Source organism: Pongo abelii, chromosome 11, assembly GCF_028885655.2.
Source record: "Pongo abelii isolate AG06213 chromosome 11, NHGRI_mPonAbe1-v2.0_pri, whole genome shotgun sequence".
Taxonomy (NCBI): Eukaryota; Metazoa; Chordata; class Mammalia; order Primates; family Hominidae; genus Pongo; species Pongo abelii.
Genome location: NC_071996.2, coordinates 134,890,076 through 134,908,267, shown reverse-complemented (window position 1 = coordinate 134,908,267; position 18,192 = coordinate 134,890,076). Strand labels below are relative to the sequence as shown.

General features: G+C 43.7%; 1 protein-coding gene across 28 annotated transcripts in view; it reads right to left on the bottom strand.

The window, feature by feature from the left end:
• ARMC9 (armadillo repeat containing 9) overlaps positions 1-18,192 on the bottom strand; it is a 181,889-nt gene that overhangs the window by 26,856 nt on the left and 136,841 nt on the right. For 19 of the 28 annotated variants that reach the window (XM_063712517.1, XM_063712519.1, XM_054548730.2 and 16 more), the window contains one exon: positions 9,547-9,662. The exons of 4 other annotated variants lie outside the window; for them this stretch is intronic. In XM_063712517.1, coding sequence (XP_063568587.1) covers positions 9,547-9,662 — 116 coding nt within the window. 28 annotated transcript variants of the gene reach the window in all.

The following is an 18,192-nucleotide window of genomic DNA, read 5'->3' as shown; positions in this document are numbered from 1 at the left end:
GAAGCAGTCTGTAAGGCCGGGATTTAAACTTGATCCCTAAGTAACGGAGAACCAAAGGAATGACATTCCCTGCTAGAAAGATCATTCCATCCACGGTCGTGGAAGGTGGACGGTGGCAGGGAACACTGTTAGGAAGACCTCTCTGAGCCGTGAAGGCCGGTGGCCGGCAGGACTGGGTGGGAGGAGCGTGCAAACCTGCTGGACTCTGGCTTGGCTGTTTGCGGGCACTCATGCCATGCCCTGAAGCAGGGGACTCAGATGGCAGCTGTGTCGTTCTAGGAAACGCTGAATTGGGGTGCTGTAGGGACATATCTGGGCTGAGTGTGGGTGTCATGAGTGAGTAGCGGAAACTAGGGAACAGGCAGGATGGAGTGAGGGCCTTTGCTGGGGCCTCCAGGGAGGACGGCGGTGAGAGGCTGAGGCCAGCACATGGGGACTGGGGTGCAATGACTCCCAGGAGGGGTCAGCAGCCCGCAACTGAAAGAGTGGGGACAATGTGCCCTGAGTGTCCTCGGGGGCTGGAAACTGAAGGTCACCTGTGGTCTTGGCAGAAACACCCTCTGGAAGTTATCACCTGGCCACAGAGGGCTGAACAGAGACGAAGATGGGGCAGGGACACAGCCAGACAGGGCCTGAGAGGGAGGGAGGCAGAGCCCTAGAGCCTGTCAAGAGGCCCGAGGAAGGCAGTGGGAGGGGAGGATGAAGACAGAGCAAAGGATGTGTCCAGGGATTGCACACAGGTCGGGGAGACAGAAGGATCTGGAACCAACGAAGGGAGCAGGCTTGGGTGGGAAGAAAATGCCCAGGGAGGCACAGCTGATGCTAGGCTGAGGTGGGGTGGGAGAGCCCGCACTGCACGCGGCAAATGTGTTTATCTGCAACCTTTTTTTTCCTTGATTATAAAACCAGTGTTTTTCATGAAAAATTAGGTAAATATATAGAATATATAAATGACCTGCCCTCCCAATATCTAAGCACAACCACTTAACATTTGATTTTTAAAAAAATCTTTAAAAATATGCAAATATACACTTAAAAATACTAGCTTGGGTTCACTCTAAATGGCTAGCATGCTATATTCACACCATTCTATAATTTGCTTTTTCACTTAGCAATATATTGTGAGGCTCTTCCCATGTCAGTCAATATTTCTCTAAAACATCATCTTCAGTACTCTTTTGTGTGAATATATCATAATTTATATAACCAGCCTCCTATTTTGGGTATGTAATTTCTTTCTTTTTTTTTTTTGAGACGGAGTCTCACTCTGTTGCCTAGGCTAGAGTGCAGTGGCATGATCTCGGCTCACTGCAACCTCCGCCTCCTGGGTTCAAGCGATTCTCCTGCCTCAGCCTCCCAAGTAGCTGGGACTACAGGCGCCTACCACCGTGCCTGGCTGATTTTTGTATTTTATTTATTTATTTATTTTTGAGACGGAGTCTTGCTCTGTCGCCCAGGCTGGGGTGCAGTGGCGCGATCTCGGCTCACTGCAAGCTCCGCCTCCTGGGTTCACGCCATTCTCCTGCCTCAGCTGGGACTACCCGCCACTACGCCCAGCTAATTTGTTTTGTATTTTTAGTAGAGACCGTGTTAGCCAGGATGGCTCATTCTCCTGACCTCCTGATCCGCCCATCTCGGCCTCCCAAAGTGTTGGGATTACAGGCGTCAGCCATGGGCGCCTGGCCAAATTTTTGTATTTTTAGTAGAGATGGGGATTTCATCATCTTGGCCAGGCTGGTCTGGAACTCCTGACCTTGTGATCCACCCGCCTTGGCCTCCCAAACTGCTGGGATTACAGGTGTGAGCCACCGCGCCCGGCCTGGGAATGTAATTTCTAATTTTATGAATAATATTGCAACACATAACCTTGTGTGTGTGTATATATGGGTATCTATTTATCTATATCTATCTATCTACCTACCTATCATCTATCTATCTATCTATCTATCTATCTATCTATCTATCTATCTACCTATCATCTACCTATCTATCTGTCCTGTGAACATCTGATTATTTCTCAGTATAAAATCCTAGCAGTGGGCACAGTGGCTCACGCCTGTAATCCTAGCACTTTGGGAAGCCAAGGCGGGCGGATCACTTGAGGTCAGGAGTTCCAGATCAGCCTGGCCAACATGGTGAAAACCCGTCTCTACTAAAAAAAAAAAAAAAAAAAAAAAAATTAGCTGGGTGTGGTGGCAGGCGCCTGTAATCCCAGCTACTTGGGAGGCTGAGACAGGAGAAAGGAGAATCGCTTGAACCCAGGAGACCGAGGTTGCAGTAAGCTGAGATTGTACCATTGCACTCCAGCCTGGGAGACAGAGCAAGACTCTGTTAAAAAAAAAAAAAAAATCCTAGCAGTGGAATTACTGGCTCCAAAAGTACTAGTGGCTGGGCTGGGCATAGTGGCTCACACCTGTAATCCCAGCACTTTGGAAGGCTGAGGTAGGAGGATTGCTTGAACTCAGGAGTTCAAGACTAGGCAACATAGTGAGACCCTGTCTCTACAAAAAATTAAAAATTCAGCCAGATGTGGTGGCGCATGCCTGTGGTCCCAGCTACTTGGGAGGCTGAGGTGGGAGGATGGTTTGAGCCCAGGAGGTCAAGGCTGCAGTGAGCTGTGATTGTGCCGCCATACTCCAGCCGGGGTGACAGAGCGAGATGCTGTCTTAAAACAAAACCAAAAAAGTCCTGGTATTCTGAATGTGTGCAATACATACTGTCGTAGTGTCCTCAAGAGGACTAAGATTCTAGATTTATTCACACTCCTGGCAACAGGATACCAGAGGGTGCTGGTGGTGAAGGGAGGGTCATAATTTTTTTTTTTTTAGTTAGGAATATTTATGTACTTAGTGTTTCACCAAGCATATAATAACTCCAAATCAGTCAAAACGAATGTCAGAAATGGCAGCATGGCTATATAAATTATGGTATGTAAATATAATATAAATCATTAAATCATCTTTTACAGGTTGTTCAACAATGCAAAAGAAAACAAACAAAAATCAAACTGCAAACAAACCATATATACATGTAGACACATGCACAAACACTAAAAGGTTTCTCGTTTGCTAAAAATATATGTAGGAAAAAACTACACTAAATGTAATACACTAAAATGATGATCATAATTCTCTCTGGCTGCTGGAATAAATAATTTTTATTTTCTCTATATTTACTTGTTCCATACATGTTTTGGACTACAAGTAACAAAAGTTCAACACCACTGGTTTAAACGGTTAAGGGAAATGTAATATTCAACATAAACAGAATTCCAGAGGTAGCGAGTACAGGGTGGGGAATGCGAAGCTGAGTGACTTTGCTGCAGATCCAGGTTCTCTCTGCTGGGTTTCCCTGGCCTTCCTGGTGTGGCTTTGCTTTTGTTCTTAGAATTGTCACTTTGTGGCCGGGTGCGGTGGCTCACGCCTGTAATCCCAGCACTTTGGGAGGCCGAGACGGGCGGATCACGAGGTCAGGAGATCGAGCCCATCCTGGCTAACACACTGAAACCCCGTCTCTACTAAAAATACAAAAAAATAGCCGGGCGTGGTGGCAGGCGCCTGTAGTCACAATTACTTGGGAGGCTGAGGCAGGAGAACGGTGTGAACTGGGAGACGGAGCTTGCAGTGAGCCGAGATCGTGCCACTGCACTCCAGCCTGGCGAAAGAGCGAGACTCCATCTCAAAAAAAAAAAAAAAAAAAAAAGAATTGTCACTTTGTGCAAATAGGATGGCTGCAGGACCTCCAAGCATAGCATCTCAAGCAACAGTCAAAGACCAAAAGGGGAAAAGAAAGTACAGAGTTTCTCAAGCCCTTCATAAAAGTTGGAAAATCTTAGATCCCATGGCTGGAATGCATTGCACGCCCACTGAAATCATCATTGACAAGGGGAGTTAAATTAAAAAACTGGGCTAAATTAATCAAATCCAACCTCCAGGACTGAGAAGGGGTCCTAACTTTCCCTGAAGAACATGCCCACCCATTGCCTTGAACATACGAAGTTTCTTTCTTTTTCTTTGTTTTTTTTTGAGACGAGGGTCTCACTTTGTTGCCCAAGCTGGAGAGCAATAGCACAATCACAGCTCACTGCAGCCACGATCTCTGGGACTGAAGCAATGCTCTTGCCTCAACCTCCCAAAGTGCTGGCATTGCAGGTGTGAGTCACCACGGGCCTCAGGTTTCTCCTAGCAAAGAAATGTATCAAACAAGACCTAAAGAACTGGAGAGTCATCCTGTACTCGCACACAGGATGGCTGTATTCATTTTTACTGCTGTTCTAACAAAGTGCCATAATTTTTTTGTTTTAATTTTTAATTTTTAAGTCTGGGCACAGTGGCTCACGCCTGTAATCCCAGCATTTTGGAAGGCTGAGGCAGGCGGATCGCCTGAGGTGAGGAGTTCAAGACCAGCCTGGCCAACATGGTGAAATCCCTTCTCTACAAAAAATTAAAAAATTAGTCAGGTGTGGTGGCGGGTGCCTGTAATCCCAGCTGCTTGGGAGGCTGAGGCAGGAGAATCGCTTGAACCTGGGAGGTGGAGGTTGCAGTTGCCAAGACTATGCCACTGCACTCCAGCCTGGGCAACAGAGCAAGACTTCCTCTCAATTTTTTTTTTTAGATTTTTGTGGGTACAGTAGGTGTATATATGTATAGTATACATGAATTGTTTTGATACAGGCATGCAATGTGTAAGAATCACATCATGGAGAATGGAGTACCCATCCCCTCAAGTATTCATCCTGTGTGTAAAAAAAATTCCAATCATACTGTTTTAGTTATTTAAAAATGTACAATTAAATTATTATTGACTATAGTCACTCTGTTGTGCTATCAAATACTAGGTCTTACTCATTTTTTTTTTTTAAGTTGGGGGTCTCACTCTGTTACCTAGGCTGGAGTGCAGTGGTGTGATCTCAGCTCACTGCAACCTCCGCCTCCCAGGTTCAAGTGATTCTCCTGCCTCAGCCTCCTGAGGAGCTGGATTATAGGCACTCGCTACCACACCTGGTTAATTTTTGTATTTTTAGTAGAGACAAGGTTTTACCATATTGGCCAGGTTGGTCTCGAACTCCTGACCTCAAGTGATCTACCCGCTTCGGCCTCCCAAAGTGTTGAGATTACAGGCGTGAGCCACCACACCTGGCCCATTCTTTATGTGTTTTTTTTGGCACCCATTAACCTTCTCCATCTCCCCCAGCCACCACCCCCAACCAACTACCCTTCCTGGTCTCTAGTAACCATCCTTCTACTCTCTATCTCCATGAGCTCAATTGTTTAGATTGTTTAAGTAAGTGGGAACGTGTGATGTTTGACTTTCTGTGCCTGGCTTATTTCATGTAGCATAATGATCTCCAGTTCCATCCATGTTTTGCAAATGACTGGATCTCATTCTTTTGCACTGAATAGTACTCCATTGTGTATATGTACCACATTTTCTTTGTCCATTCATCTGCTGATGGACACTGAGGCTACTTCCAAATCTTGGCTCCTGTGAACGGTGCTGCAGCAAGCATGGGGTGCAGAGCTATCTTTGACACATGGACTTCCTTTCTGTTGGGTATATACCCAGCAGCGGGACTGCTGGATCATGTGGTAGCTCTATTTTTAGTTCTTTGAGGAATCTCCAAACTGTTCTCCATAGTGGCTGTACTAATTTACATTCTCACCAACAGTGTATGAGGGTTCCCTTTTCTCCACATCCTTGCCAGCATTTGTTATTGCCTGACTTTTGGAGATAAGCCATTTCAACGGGGGTGAGAGGGTATCTCAGTGTAGTTTTAATTTGCATCTCTGATGTTCGGTGATGCTGAGCACCCTTTCATAAGCCTGTTTGTCATCTGTGTGTCTTCTTTTAAGAAATGTCTATTCAAATCTTTTGCCCATTTTTTAAATCCAACTATTAGACTTTTTCCTATAGAGTTGTTTGAGCTCCTTTTTAATTCTGATTATTAATCCTTTGTCAGATGGGTAGTTTGCAAATATTTTCTCCCATTCTGTGGGCTGTCTCTTCACTTTGTTGATTGTTTCCTTTGCTATAGAAGCTTTTTAACTTGATGTGATCCCATTTGTTCATTTTTGCTTTGGTTGCCTGTGCTTGTCAGGTATTACTCAAGAGATGTTTGCCCAGAACAATGTCCTGGAGACATTCCCCAATGTTTTCCTGTAGTTGTCTCATAATTTGCAGTCTTACCACAATTTTAGTGACTGAAAACAACACAAACTTGTCTCACAATTATGGAGGTCAAGAGTTTACAATGGGTCAACAGGGGTGCATTCTTTCTGGAGGCTCTAGGAGAGGATTTATTTCCTTGCCTTTTCCAGTTTCTAGAGGGTGTCTGCATTCCTCGGCTCATGGCCTTGCGTCACTCAGACGTCTGACACAGTTGTCACATCTCCTTTTGTTTCTGACACTCCTGCTTCCCTTCAGTAAGGCCCCTTGTGATTACATTGGGCCCACCCAGATTATCCAGAATCATCTGTCTCTAGATCCTTAACTTAATCCCATCAGCAAAGTCCTTTTTGCCATGTAATGTCATTTAGTCACAGGTTGTGGGGATTGGGATGTGGACATCTTTGAGGGACCATTATTCTGTCTTAACATATAAAATTAATATGATGTAGTGCTGCACAGTGACTTAACATTGCAAAGATTTCAATTATCTCCAAAATATTACATAAATTTAATGTGATACTAATCAAAATCCTAAAAGGATTTTTTAAGGAAGTTGCCAGACTTATTTTTAAATGCTTACGGAAAAATAAAGGTCTCTACATAGTTAAATCAACTCTGAAAGAGAAAGCCAAAGGCAGGCAGGGAGAGAGGATTTTTCTATGCAATATTTAGATATGCTAAGAACCTTTGCCATAAACACTGGTGTGGCAACAGGCAACTGGGCAATGTGTCAAAATAGAGAGCTAGGGTGACTGGAGGGGATATAGAATTAAAGTGGCACCTTGAATCAGTGGAGAAATAATGAGCTGTTTATAGGTGGTGTAGAGAAGAGTAGCTCTCTACATGGAGAAAAATAAGCCAGGATGCCTATCTTCCATCACATATAGTAGTCTCTTATCTGTAGAGGATGATGTCCAAGACCCCCAGCATTCAAACTTTTTAGAGGTGAACTCGAGATGCAAAGGCAGAACTACAAATCTTGCACATCAGCATCGTGTAGCCCATCTGGATTACCCATGCGCTGGGGAGAGTGCCCACTGCATTCCACTGACCACCTCTTTCCGTACCACACAGTTTGGTCTGTGTGCTTCTGAGGGCAGGGAGTCACATCTTATTGATTTCTGCAACCCCAGCAATGAGAACACCATATGGCAGAGAAGTGATAAAAATGTTTGTTGAGACCTGATAAGGGAAGCTGGTGACGGGGCGACTGCATCATTATAGTGGGAAGGTCCGTGGTTTCAGGAAAATGAGCTGCCCTCATTACCTGGCAGCTTGCCACAGCCAAAGATCTTGATGGGACCACCCCCACATATCAGGGGAGAGACAGATGTGCTCCCAGGCATGGAAAATATCCTCAAATTTCTCTACAAAGAACACCTGACCCAAGAATTAACTGTGCCCACTGGTTAGCCCCACATTTATTAGATTCCCTATCCTTATCTCTGATTAAAATAGCCTTATGTCATTGTTGCCTCTCATGAAAGCAGGGTTTTAATTATTTTAAAAAATAATTGAAAAATACTTTTAAGACAATGATTCAGTGTCCTCTTTCCCATGTCAAGCAAGAGGAATTTTATTAGTTCCTGTTGCTACTTCCATTTAAAAAGGTATTATATTTATCCACTAGATTTACTAGTAATTGGTAACTGGCTGTATTCTGGATGAAAACCAAATGACCCAAAACCACTCAGATGTAAAGAACCTTTAGGGGACAATTAAGGAATACTATAATACTGTATCCATATTATTACTGTTAAATTTCTTAGCTGTGATAATGGGGTTATGTGCAAAAGTCTACAATCTTCTCTCAGATAGTTCAGCAAAAAAATGTATACGCCTGTAAATTATGTATTATACACATAGAAGGAGAGCAAGAGAGAGAGATAGGGCACACAAATGTTGATTGAAAGCTCTTCAGTGTAATATTCTTCTTTTTTATTTTTTGAGACGGAGTGTCGCTCTATCGCCCAGGCTGAGTGCTAGTGGCGCGATCTCAGCTCACTGCAAGCTCCGCCTGCTGGGTTCACGGCATTCTCCTGCCTCAGCCTCCCGAGTAGCTGGGACTACAGGTGCCCGCCACCATGCTGGGCTAATTTTTTGTATTTTTAGTAGAGACGGGATTTCACTGTGTTAGCCAGGATGGTCTCGATCTCCTGACTTTGTGATTTGCCTGCCTCAGCCTCCCAAACTGCTGGGATTACAGGTGTGAGCCACCATGCCCAGCCATCTTCAGTGTAATATTATTTAACTTTTCTGTAGGTTAAAAACACTGATTGTAAGTTTAAGAGAGAAAAGGGCATGTACTAGTTTATATATCAGTAACTAAAAATAAACACCTAGAAATATAGCATATCATACCTAATTATGAAATCAAACCAAACAGATCTCAGAGCACTCATCTATGGCACGGGCCCTGAAACATTTATAGGACAAATCCCAGATGGGCAACAGAACTCATCAAGGAGCTGGGTCCGTCTTGCCTGGTGTCCCTGGCATCCGTGGCAGCACAGAGCTCCACGAGGGCAGGCATTTCTGAGTTTTGTTGCTCAGTTCCGTTGCCTGGTTGTTCATTACAAAATTGCAATAGAGTAAGACTGGAAAAAATAAAGTGCCCAGTTTCAGAGGATAACTAAGTAAAACACGGTATATTCTTTTAAAAATTACATGGCCATTATTTGTTGAATGAATATATGGAGGTTTTTAGCCTGCTCTCTGTAATATTTTGCTGTAATATTCTCTCTAGACAGGAAAAGAGAGGCCCAGACCACAGAAGTGGCTTCTCTACCGCCCACTGAACTGTCTGATCTAGGGCTCCTTAGCCCACAAGGGGTCTAGGTCCCCAGGGAGACCAGAGGCTCTACGTAACGAGACTAAAATTTCATTTATATAAATGGGGTACGAGCAAGGCTATGGAAGATGAATAAGGCTCGGCAGCTAAAACAGCATCCGGTTGTTCCAAAAAGTCATCTAAAATAAATTGATTTTCGAGTCTTAAACTGTAACATTCTAATCCCAACAAAGGGCTTGGTGCTATGACGAGAGCCCACAGAAGAGGCATGACAGGAGTCCTTCTGGAGAGAGCCCGGTTCCTTTCAGGTCCCTTGTTTTGAAATTACTCTGGCCAACATTTGTCTTCTGAAGTGGCCCTGGAGATCCTGTAATCCAACCACTTCTCTTTCTGGAATAAAAAAATCGTGGGGGAAGGGAGAAGGACTCAACCTCTTTCCCTCCAAAAATCCCCCAAAAATAAAGAGATAAATGCTTTTCAAAATGAATGCTTTATTTTGAATTTTAAAAATACATACATCTTACATTGTAGTTAATCAAAACAAAGCTTAAGAAAGTCAATTCCTGCTTCCTTTAGCCCTGACTTACACTGGGTACCCGTTTCTGTGGCCGCCGGGGGTGACGGGCCTTTGCAGGGGCTCATCCCCGCTCCACTGCACATTAGCCAGCCCCTTCCGCCTCATCTTCCCCGTGTTGGTCATGATCTGGTGGAAGGAAAGAGAAAAAAGGGCTAGAGAAATATCTATTAGAGAGCTGACCTAGAAGTCAAGCAGAATACACTGAATAAACTACTCTATAATGATAAGAAGCTTTGCAAATAAACGAGGAAGGATCATGTCACAAATTATTCAGGTAAACAGAAATTGCGGGGAAAAACCCTTTTTTTGCTAACGGGTTTGCGTATCATACCATTTAGCAGTATAAATTAAAACAAAGTCAAACCCTAGGAAAAGGAAGAAAGCGGTTGATCTACTGTAACTCATCACATCTCTGAAAAGGACTGGGTTTGTAAAAATGAGAAGGGAAAAAAAGATGGACATTTGATTTCATAAAAGTACGAACATTTCCACTTTTGCAGTATGTTAAAAATAAACCAAATCAACAGGCAAACAACAAACTTGGAAGAAGTATTTGAAGCAAATTTAACAGATTAAAGGTTAACATTTTCATAGCTAAGGAGCTCCTACAAATCAGTAAGTAAAACACTAAATTGATAATCGGGCTAAGAATTCAAACCACCATGTCACAAAAGAGAAAGTATTACTAGTAAGTAGAAGAAACAACAAAGATCAACTTTACTAGAAATTAGAAACTACAACTTTACAAAACAAGGTGGCATTCTTCAACTATTATAAGAATGACAGAAAAACGATCCCGTCCACTGCTGCCAATAGTTTAAAACACTAGTTTAACTAATTAACACTAATTAGGGAGATTGAAATTTGAGACAACTCTTGGAAAACAATTTGGCATTTTATCAAGAGTTGTAAAAATGTTCACACATCCTTGAGTGTAAATACTAGTGAATGAATCCAAAACATGGAAAGTGTAAGATAAACAAGGTTGTTCATTATAAAATTATAGAGTAAAACTGAAATGATCTAATGTCTAGTAACAGGGGAGTAAATAAGTAAAATATGGCATATTCACTTGCTATATATATCATATAGCCATGTACAATGATAAAGAACAGGTTATGGAGAAATATATTTATTTAAAACATTAAATAAAAATCAGGTTATAATAATGTACATAAAGAATGCTTTTTTTTTCCTCGAGACGAGGTCTTGCTATGTTGCCCAGGCTGGAGTGCAGTGGAGTGATCTTCCTGCTTAGCCTCCCCAGTAGATGGGATTACAAGTGCACGCCACTGTGTCCAGTTAAACAATGCTTTCAATTGTGCTAAAAGTGCACAAAAAGACCTTGGAAAGAAATGAACCTTAACATGATTAGGGTGGCTCTACAGGACAGTAGAACTAAGAATATTTTTTTCTGCCACAATTTTTTGTAATGTGGTTACTATTATGTTAATACTTAAGAAAAACTGTTTAAAAAGGAACTCACTGTAAAACTAGTGAAATGTGAATAAAGTCTGTGGATGATACCAATGTCAGCTTCCTGGTTTTGCTATTATTATGCTATAAATTACATAAGATATTAGCACCAGGGGAAATTATTTGAAGGGCGCCTGGGAACTGTCTGTGTTACTTTTGCAACTTCCTATCAATCTATAATTATTTCAAAACAAAAAGTAAATAAAATAAAAAACAAAAAAACAAACTTCTTGAACATTGGAATTTCATCTTTGATTTCTTGATTTCTGCTGAAAATTCCTTTGGGTTTATCTAGTATCTTAGGCAGGGAGAGGAAGAAAAAAACGGCCAGTGCCTATGGGATTCAGTGAGCCTCACCTGGACCCTAGGACAGGTCTCAGCCAGGGAAGTGACAGGTGGGGTCAAAACCTGCGCTGGCCCGGGTACAGTGGCTCACACCTCCCAGCACTTTGGGAGGCCGAGGCGGGTAGATCACCTGAGGCTGGGAGTTCGAGACCAGCCTGACTAACATGGAGAAATCCCATCTCTACTAAAAAATACAAAATTAGCTAGGTGTGGTGGTGCATGCCTGTAATCCCAGCGACTCAGGAGGCTGAGGCAGGAGAATCGCTTGAACTTGGGCGGTGGAGGTTGCAGTGAGCCGAGATGGCGCCATTGCACTACAGCCTGGGCAACAAGAGCATCTCAAACAAAAACAAAAACAAAAAAACCCTGCCCTGACTAGGAGGTGGGGAGGGATGGAAAGGAGAGTGAAAGGGAAAAAGCCTGGGAGTGAGAAAGTGGGAGGCGCCCAGCTTCTTGGGGGAAATGGAATGTAACTAAGCCATGTAAATAAAAACTAAAATGCAGTTGCGTCGCCTTTTCTGTCTCTAAAGAAATCTACCAAGGCAGAATATTTTCACTGCAACCACTTAACACTGCTGTCCACTTCCACTGTGACTTCCGTTCCATCCCACTTCCCCGATCCAGGATCTAGGGTCGGCTTTACATGCTCTCATCACGGTGCTCCAGGGTGACTCTTGCCTTCTCTTTTTCCTGTCCCTCATGCCAGAGGACCCCTGAGTCCTCCCACAGAGAAACACTAAGAAGGCAACTGGAAAAGGGGAAACAGTCAACATGCGGGTTTTCTCGAGCCTGTGACTAGTCCTCTGCCTCCACTTCCCCACTGTCAACAGTCATCTGAGCTTGCTCCTCCCAACGTCTTCCTAGAAATGACAGAACATGTCACGTATTCGAGAATATTTTAGACTCTGCCAGTTATTTCATCTCCTTAAACTACAGAAACCTGGAAAATAATTTAAAGTGGGTGGCATTTTTCCTCTCCAGTGGATGGGGAAACTGCGTCTGGCCTGTGGGCCAGCACTGCCTGGTCTGTTGCAAAAATGCCTGAAGAAAGGCAGTGGAGCAGCTTCAGTGTGCAGGGCCCGGCAGTGCAGCCGCTTCCCAGCCTGTTCTTGCTGGCCTGGGCTTCCCCTCCGCTTGCTTGCAGTGTGAGCCACCCAGCCTACTCTCAGTTGCAAAGAAGCCTTTGTGGGCTGAAGGATCTTAGAGGGTATCTTGTCCAACAACCTGCTGAGACAGAGCTGTTTATACTGAGTTCCGCAGAAATGCTTTGGGGTCTGGGGAGAGAGGAGAGCAAGGGCTCCTGACGTCCACCTATACTCATCCAGAGAACTCAGCTTTCATCAGTGTTACAGATGGAGATTTTATTTGAAAGAAGGCTCTGCTACTATAAAATGCAGCATATTTAAGCACAATAAAAAAAGATAGCATATTATTTAGCTGAATGCAATTTATTCAGTGGTAAAAGTTGGTCAACATGTCAATTTAGGTAAAAAATTTCTCAATTGGTTTTGAGTATTTGTGAATCACTTAAAGACATTATAAAGCAGTATGAATTTCTGTAAAAAATACAGGTATACTCTGTCTGTCTGTCTATCTATCTATCTATCTATCATCTATCTATCTATCATCTATATCTCTGTACACATAGAAAATAATCTGAAAGGGGAGGCAGACACTGTTAGCAGTCTACACAATATTCACCCTCTCCTTCCCGACCAACAGAACTGATTTTGTCGGCACAGCAATGTGTCTACTTAAAAATACTCACCTCCCAGACTCCCGTGCAGCTAGGGGCCATAGGACCCAGTTTTGACCAGTTAGTAAGTGGAGGTCACCAAGTGGAGCTTCAGGAAAGCACTGTAGGGGGCAGATTTGGCTGACCTGCACATTTGGCCTTCTTCCTCAGTTTATCACAGATTTGTGCCAGGAAATGTACCCGTCATCATATGATCAAGAGGCAACAGGCATGTGAATGAAGACATCAAGGCAGAATTACCAGAGCTAATGAAACTTAATGTGTCACATGGTCATTTTATGTATGTGTGGGTTTTTGAGACAAGGTCTTGCTCTGCCACCTAGGCTGGAGTGCAGTGGTGCAATCATAGCTCACTGAAGCCTTGAACTCCTAGGCTCAAACGATCCTCCCGTCTCAGCCTCCCAAGTAGCTGGGACTACAGGCATGCGCCACTATAGCTAATTACTCTGTAGAGATGGGCCTTCCTATGTTGCTGAGGCTGGTCTTGATCTCCTGGCCTCAAGTGATCCTCATTCCTCAGCCTCCCAAAGCACTGGGATTACATACATGAGCCACCATGCCCAGCCCTACACTTGTTTTTTGTTTGTTTGTTTGTTTGTTTTTGAGACGGAGCTTGCTCTGTCGCCCAGGCTGCAGTACAGTGGCACGATCTTGGCTCACTGCAACCTCCGTCTCCTGGGTTCAAGTGATTCTCCTGCCTCAGCCTCCCGAGTAGCTGGGACTACAGGCATGTGCCACCATGCCTGGCTAATTTTTTGTATTTTTAGTAGAGACGGGGTTTCACCATGCTGGCCAGGCTGGTCTCGGACTCCTGACCTCAGGTGATCCACTTGCCTCAGCCTCCCAAAGTGCTGGGATTACAGGAGTGAGCCACTCAGCCTGGCCTTAATTTAGATTTAGTGGGAAAAATTTCCATGATTCACAGTACCTTCCATGCATGGTCAAATGACTGCTATCTGTCCTGGTGTAGGAATGGTCTCTAGTAATTCTGTATGTTGTTAGAGTATTTGTGAATAATCAGTGTGCAAGGAAACTTCAAACGTCTCTAGTTACAGTTAAGGGGCGGCAGAATATGCCATTCCAAAATAAGCTACTTTGGCTTAGGATTATTTTGAGGTAAAGGCACTTGATGCAAGAAGGGCATTCTAATCTTCCTCTTTTCTTCCTGAAAACAAGAGATAAAAACTCCCATGTGAAAGATGCTCTCTGGGTACCAGGAGAAAAAAACCACATATTGTCAGAGCTGAGAGAATTCTGTACAAACAGACCTGGGTAACATGATTCTTACTTTCCTTTAGCCTCCCCATATAATTTGGTAACTTTTCTACAATTGCCTCTCTTTGTTCAACCTAGTTTAAAAGTATTTAGGTTCTACCAGTTCTTTTCCCTTTCATTTCTGCAGGAGAGCTCCTACGTCACATAAAACTTATAGAAATGCATATGCTTTTCTCCTGTGTATCTGTTTTACATCAATTTAATTCTCAGGCTCAGCCAAAAATCCTAAGGGATAAAGGTAAAATTTTGCCTCCCCTATATAGTGTTTTTTGTTGTTGTTGTTGTTGTTGTTGTTGTTGAGACGGAGTTTCACTCTTGTCACCCAGGCTGGAGTGCAATGTTGTGATTTTGGCCCACTGCAACCTTTGCCTCCTGGGTTCAAGCGATTACTCCTGCCTTAGCCTTCCAAGGAGCTGGGATTACAGGCATGCGCCACCATGCCCGAATAATTTTTGTATTTTAAGTAGTGATAGGGTTTCACCGTGTTGGCCAGGCTCGTCTTGAACTCAGGTAATCTGCCCACCTCGGCCTCCCAAAGTGTTGGGATTACAGGCGTAAGCCACTGTTCCCGGCCTAGTGTTTTTACGGAAGAAACTTGAGGATGGTTTTCTCAAATTTAATAACAAAACGGGTCATGCACAGTGGCTTACGCCTGTTATCCCAGCACTTTGGGAGGCTGAGGCAGGAGGATCGCTTAATGCCACCCAGGAGTTTGAGGCGGCAGTGAGCTATGATTGCACAACTGCACTCCAGCCTGGGTGACAGAGTGACATCATATCTCTAAAACAAAACAAAACAAAAATTTACATAAACATTTTCTTTTGTATTATTTTTTATTATTTTCTACAAGTGTTGATTTAAATTTTTGTCTTTTAAAAATACATATAATTTTTTTTTTTTTTTTGCAAGACGGAGTCTTGCTCTGTCACCCAGAGCTAGAGTGCGATGGTGCGATCTTGGCTCACTGCAACCTCTGCCTCCCAGGTTCAAGCAATTCTCCTGCCTCGGCCTCCTGAGTAGCTGGGATTACAGGTGCACACCACCACGCCTGGCTAATTTTTGTATTTTTAGTAGAGACGGGGGTTTCACCATGTTGGCCAGGCTGGTCTTGAACTCCTGATCTCGTGATCCGCCCGCCTTGGCCTCCCAAAGTGCTGGGATTACAGGCATGAGCCACCACACCCAGCCTATACATATAATTTTTTAAGTAAAAAGATTTACAGGGCATTACCAAGAACTAAATGTGAGGCCAAAACAAAGTTTTTTAATCAATCAATATCAAGAAAATTTGATCAAATATGTTACAGGAAAGGCTAATCTTTTTTTCTTTCTCGGTAGAAAACATTAAAAACATCTTCATATATGTAGACAAAAACATTACATTTTTATGTTTATGCTTGTAAAACATCACTAATTTGCCATATACAGAAGCAATCAAAGGGCATAAAACAGAAGATATATGAAGAAAAATTATGAGGTGTTTGCCAAGCAGCTAGTTAATATAAACATTATTTTTCTAGATTTTATAATGTTTGTGTTATCTGACAATTTTAAAAATTTGAATTTGTACTTAGGGCGCTGAGGTGGGAAGATCGTTTAAGCCTAGGAGGTTGAAGCCACAGTGAGCCATGTTTGCTCCACCGCATTCCAGCCTGTGTGACAGAGCGAGACACTGTCGCAAAAAAAAAAAAAAAAAAGTGAATTGGGCGAGGTGGCTCATGCCTGTAATCCCAACACTTTGAGAGGCTGAGGCAGGTGGATCACTTGAGGCCAGGAGTTCGAGACCACCCTGGCCAACATGGTGAAACCCCGTCTCTACTAATGATACCAAAATTAGCCAGGCATAGTGGTGCATATGCCTGTAGTCCCAGTTTCTTGGGAGGCTGAGGCTGAGGCATGACAATTGCATGAACCTGGGAGGTGGAGGCTACAGTAAGCTGAGATTGCGCCACTGCACTCCAGCCTGGGCAATAGAGCAAGAAGACTGTTTAAAAAAAAAAAAAGTGAATTTCACTATGATTTATTTTCTAATTCTCATTCCACATAAGCACTCGTTTTTATACCTAATTTTGCATTCCGTTATTTTAGAGGAGGCCTCCCAAGCCCTTGTAAGCTGGAGGACCCACAAAGCCTAAATCTGCCCTTCTGGCAGGCAGGGTCATAGTAAGAGATGAAAACAGCCTGGGATCTGACAGCCCCCACCCACCAGGAAGTTTTAGCTGGATTGATAAGGTAGGACTTTCTGCTATTTGCAGCTCAGCCCAATCCTAAGTGATAAGGAAAGACAACAAGAGATAGTGATTACCTCTGGTTGGGTAGACTTAGGGTTGGTCTTTATGTTCTGTTACTTTGACTTTTTAGAATAAGCATACATTTCTTTTGTAATTAGAAAAAAGAATAAGAAACAAATGGCAAACGAAAAGGATTTAAGATATTTTGGGGTTTGGGATTTTTCCCTGCTTATTTGGTTGTGTTTTCATGTACAAGAATATAGACATTGAGGCCGGGTGCGGTGGCTCACGAGGTCAGGAGTTCGAGACCAGCCTGATCAACATGGTGAAACCCTGTCTCTACTAAAAATACAAAAATTAGCCGGGCGTGGTGGCACGCGCCTGTAATCCCAGCTCCTCAGGAGGCTGAGGCAGGAGAATCCTTGAACCTGGGAGGCAGAGGTTGCAATGAGCCAAGATTGTGCCACTGCACTCCAGCTGGGGCAACAAAGTGAGACACTGTCTCAAAAAAAAAAAAAAAAAAAAATATATATATATATATATATATATGTATAGACATTGAGTCAGTTCCAACGAATCCCCTAATAGGCAGAGGCAATGGCTCTTCAACCATTGCAGTCACACAAGGCAGGAATAATAGACTGAAAAGGGATTAGGAAATGCCCCAAAGTGGAGACACATGTGGAAAAAAAAAAAACCGAAAAGTAATATTTGGAAACAGAGGCCTTTTCTCCTCTAGTTTTGGTTTTTGTTGTGAGCAGAGAGGGGCAGGAGATCTCAGGGCCCGCTGCAAGCCACCTCATGCTTCTGCCCCTCTAGGCACAGCAGGACAGGGGACAGCAGGATCCCAGGGCCCTCTCCTGTCTCCAGGTGCTCGCCCAGGCCTGAGCCCAGCCTAGGAGGGCCTCAGCTCTGCACGGTGCCATGCTGCAGAAGACAGGCTGGGGGCAGCTCCATGAACACCCTGAGTTCTGTCCAAATGGGCCAAGTCTCCAGGGCCCAGACTCCTGCTTCAGAACCACTTTAGGGGAAAATAAAAATGCACACTCCTGGGGCACTGCCACAGCCTCAGATTCTCTGGAGGTGGGGCCAGGAACCTGCACTTTAACCAGCTCTTTTGGGGATTCTTAGGAAAACTAAATGAATTTGGGTTCTCACTTGATGGAGGGGAAAGGAAGTGTGGAAAGGGAGCAATTAGCATTCACTATAGGCATTCCCCCCAAAACTGAGCCTGTGACGAAAACATAGATCATATAGTTATTACGAATATGTGACACGGGTTGGAGCTCTCTCAACTTGCAAGTACAGAATCCACTCACCTGACAACGGCCTGTGCTGCTGCAAGGTGGCCTGGCTGAGTGGTAAAAGGCAGGTGGGCTCAGGTGACACCTGGAAGCGACTCAGCCTTTCTCAGCCTCAGCGCCCTCCTCTATAAAATGCAGATACTAGTGGAAGATGCCCCATAAGTTTGCTGGGAGGATTCAGTCAAATGCAGTCGTGTGAAGCAGTCAGCACAGGGCTTGGCCCATGGCATGTACTGAATTAATCTGAGATCTGCCTATTACTGTTAAAG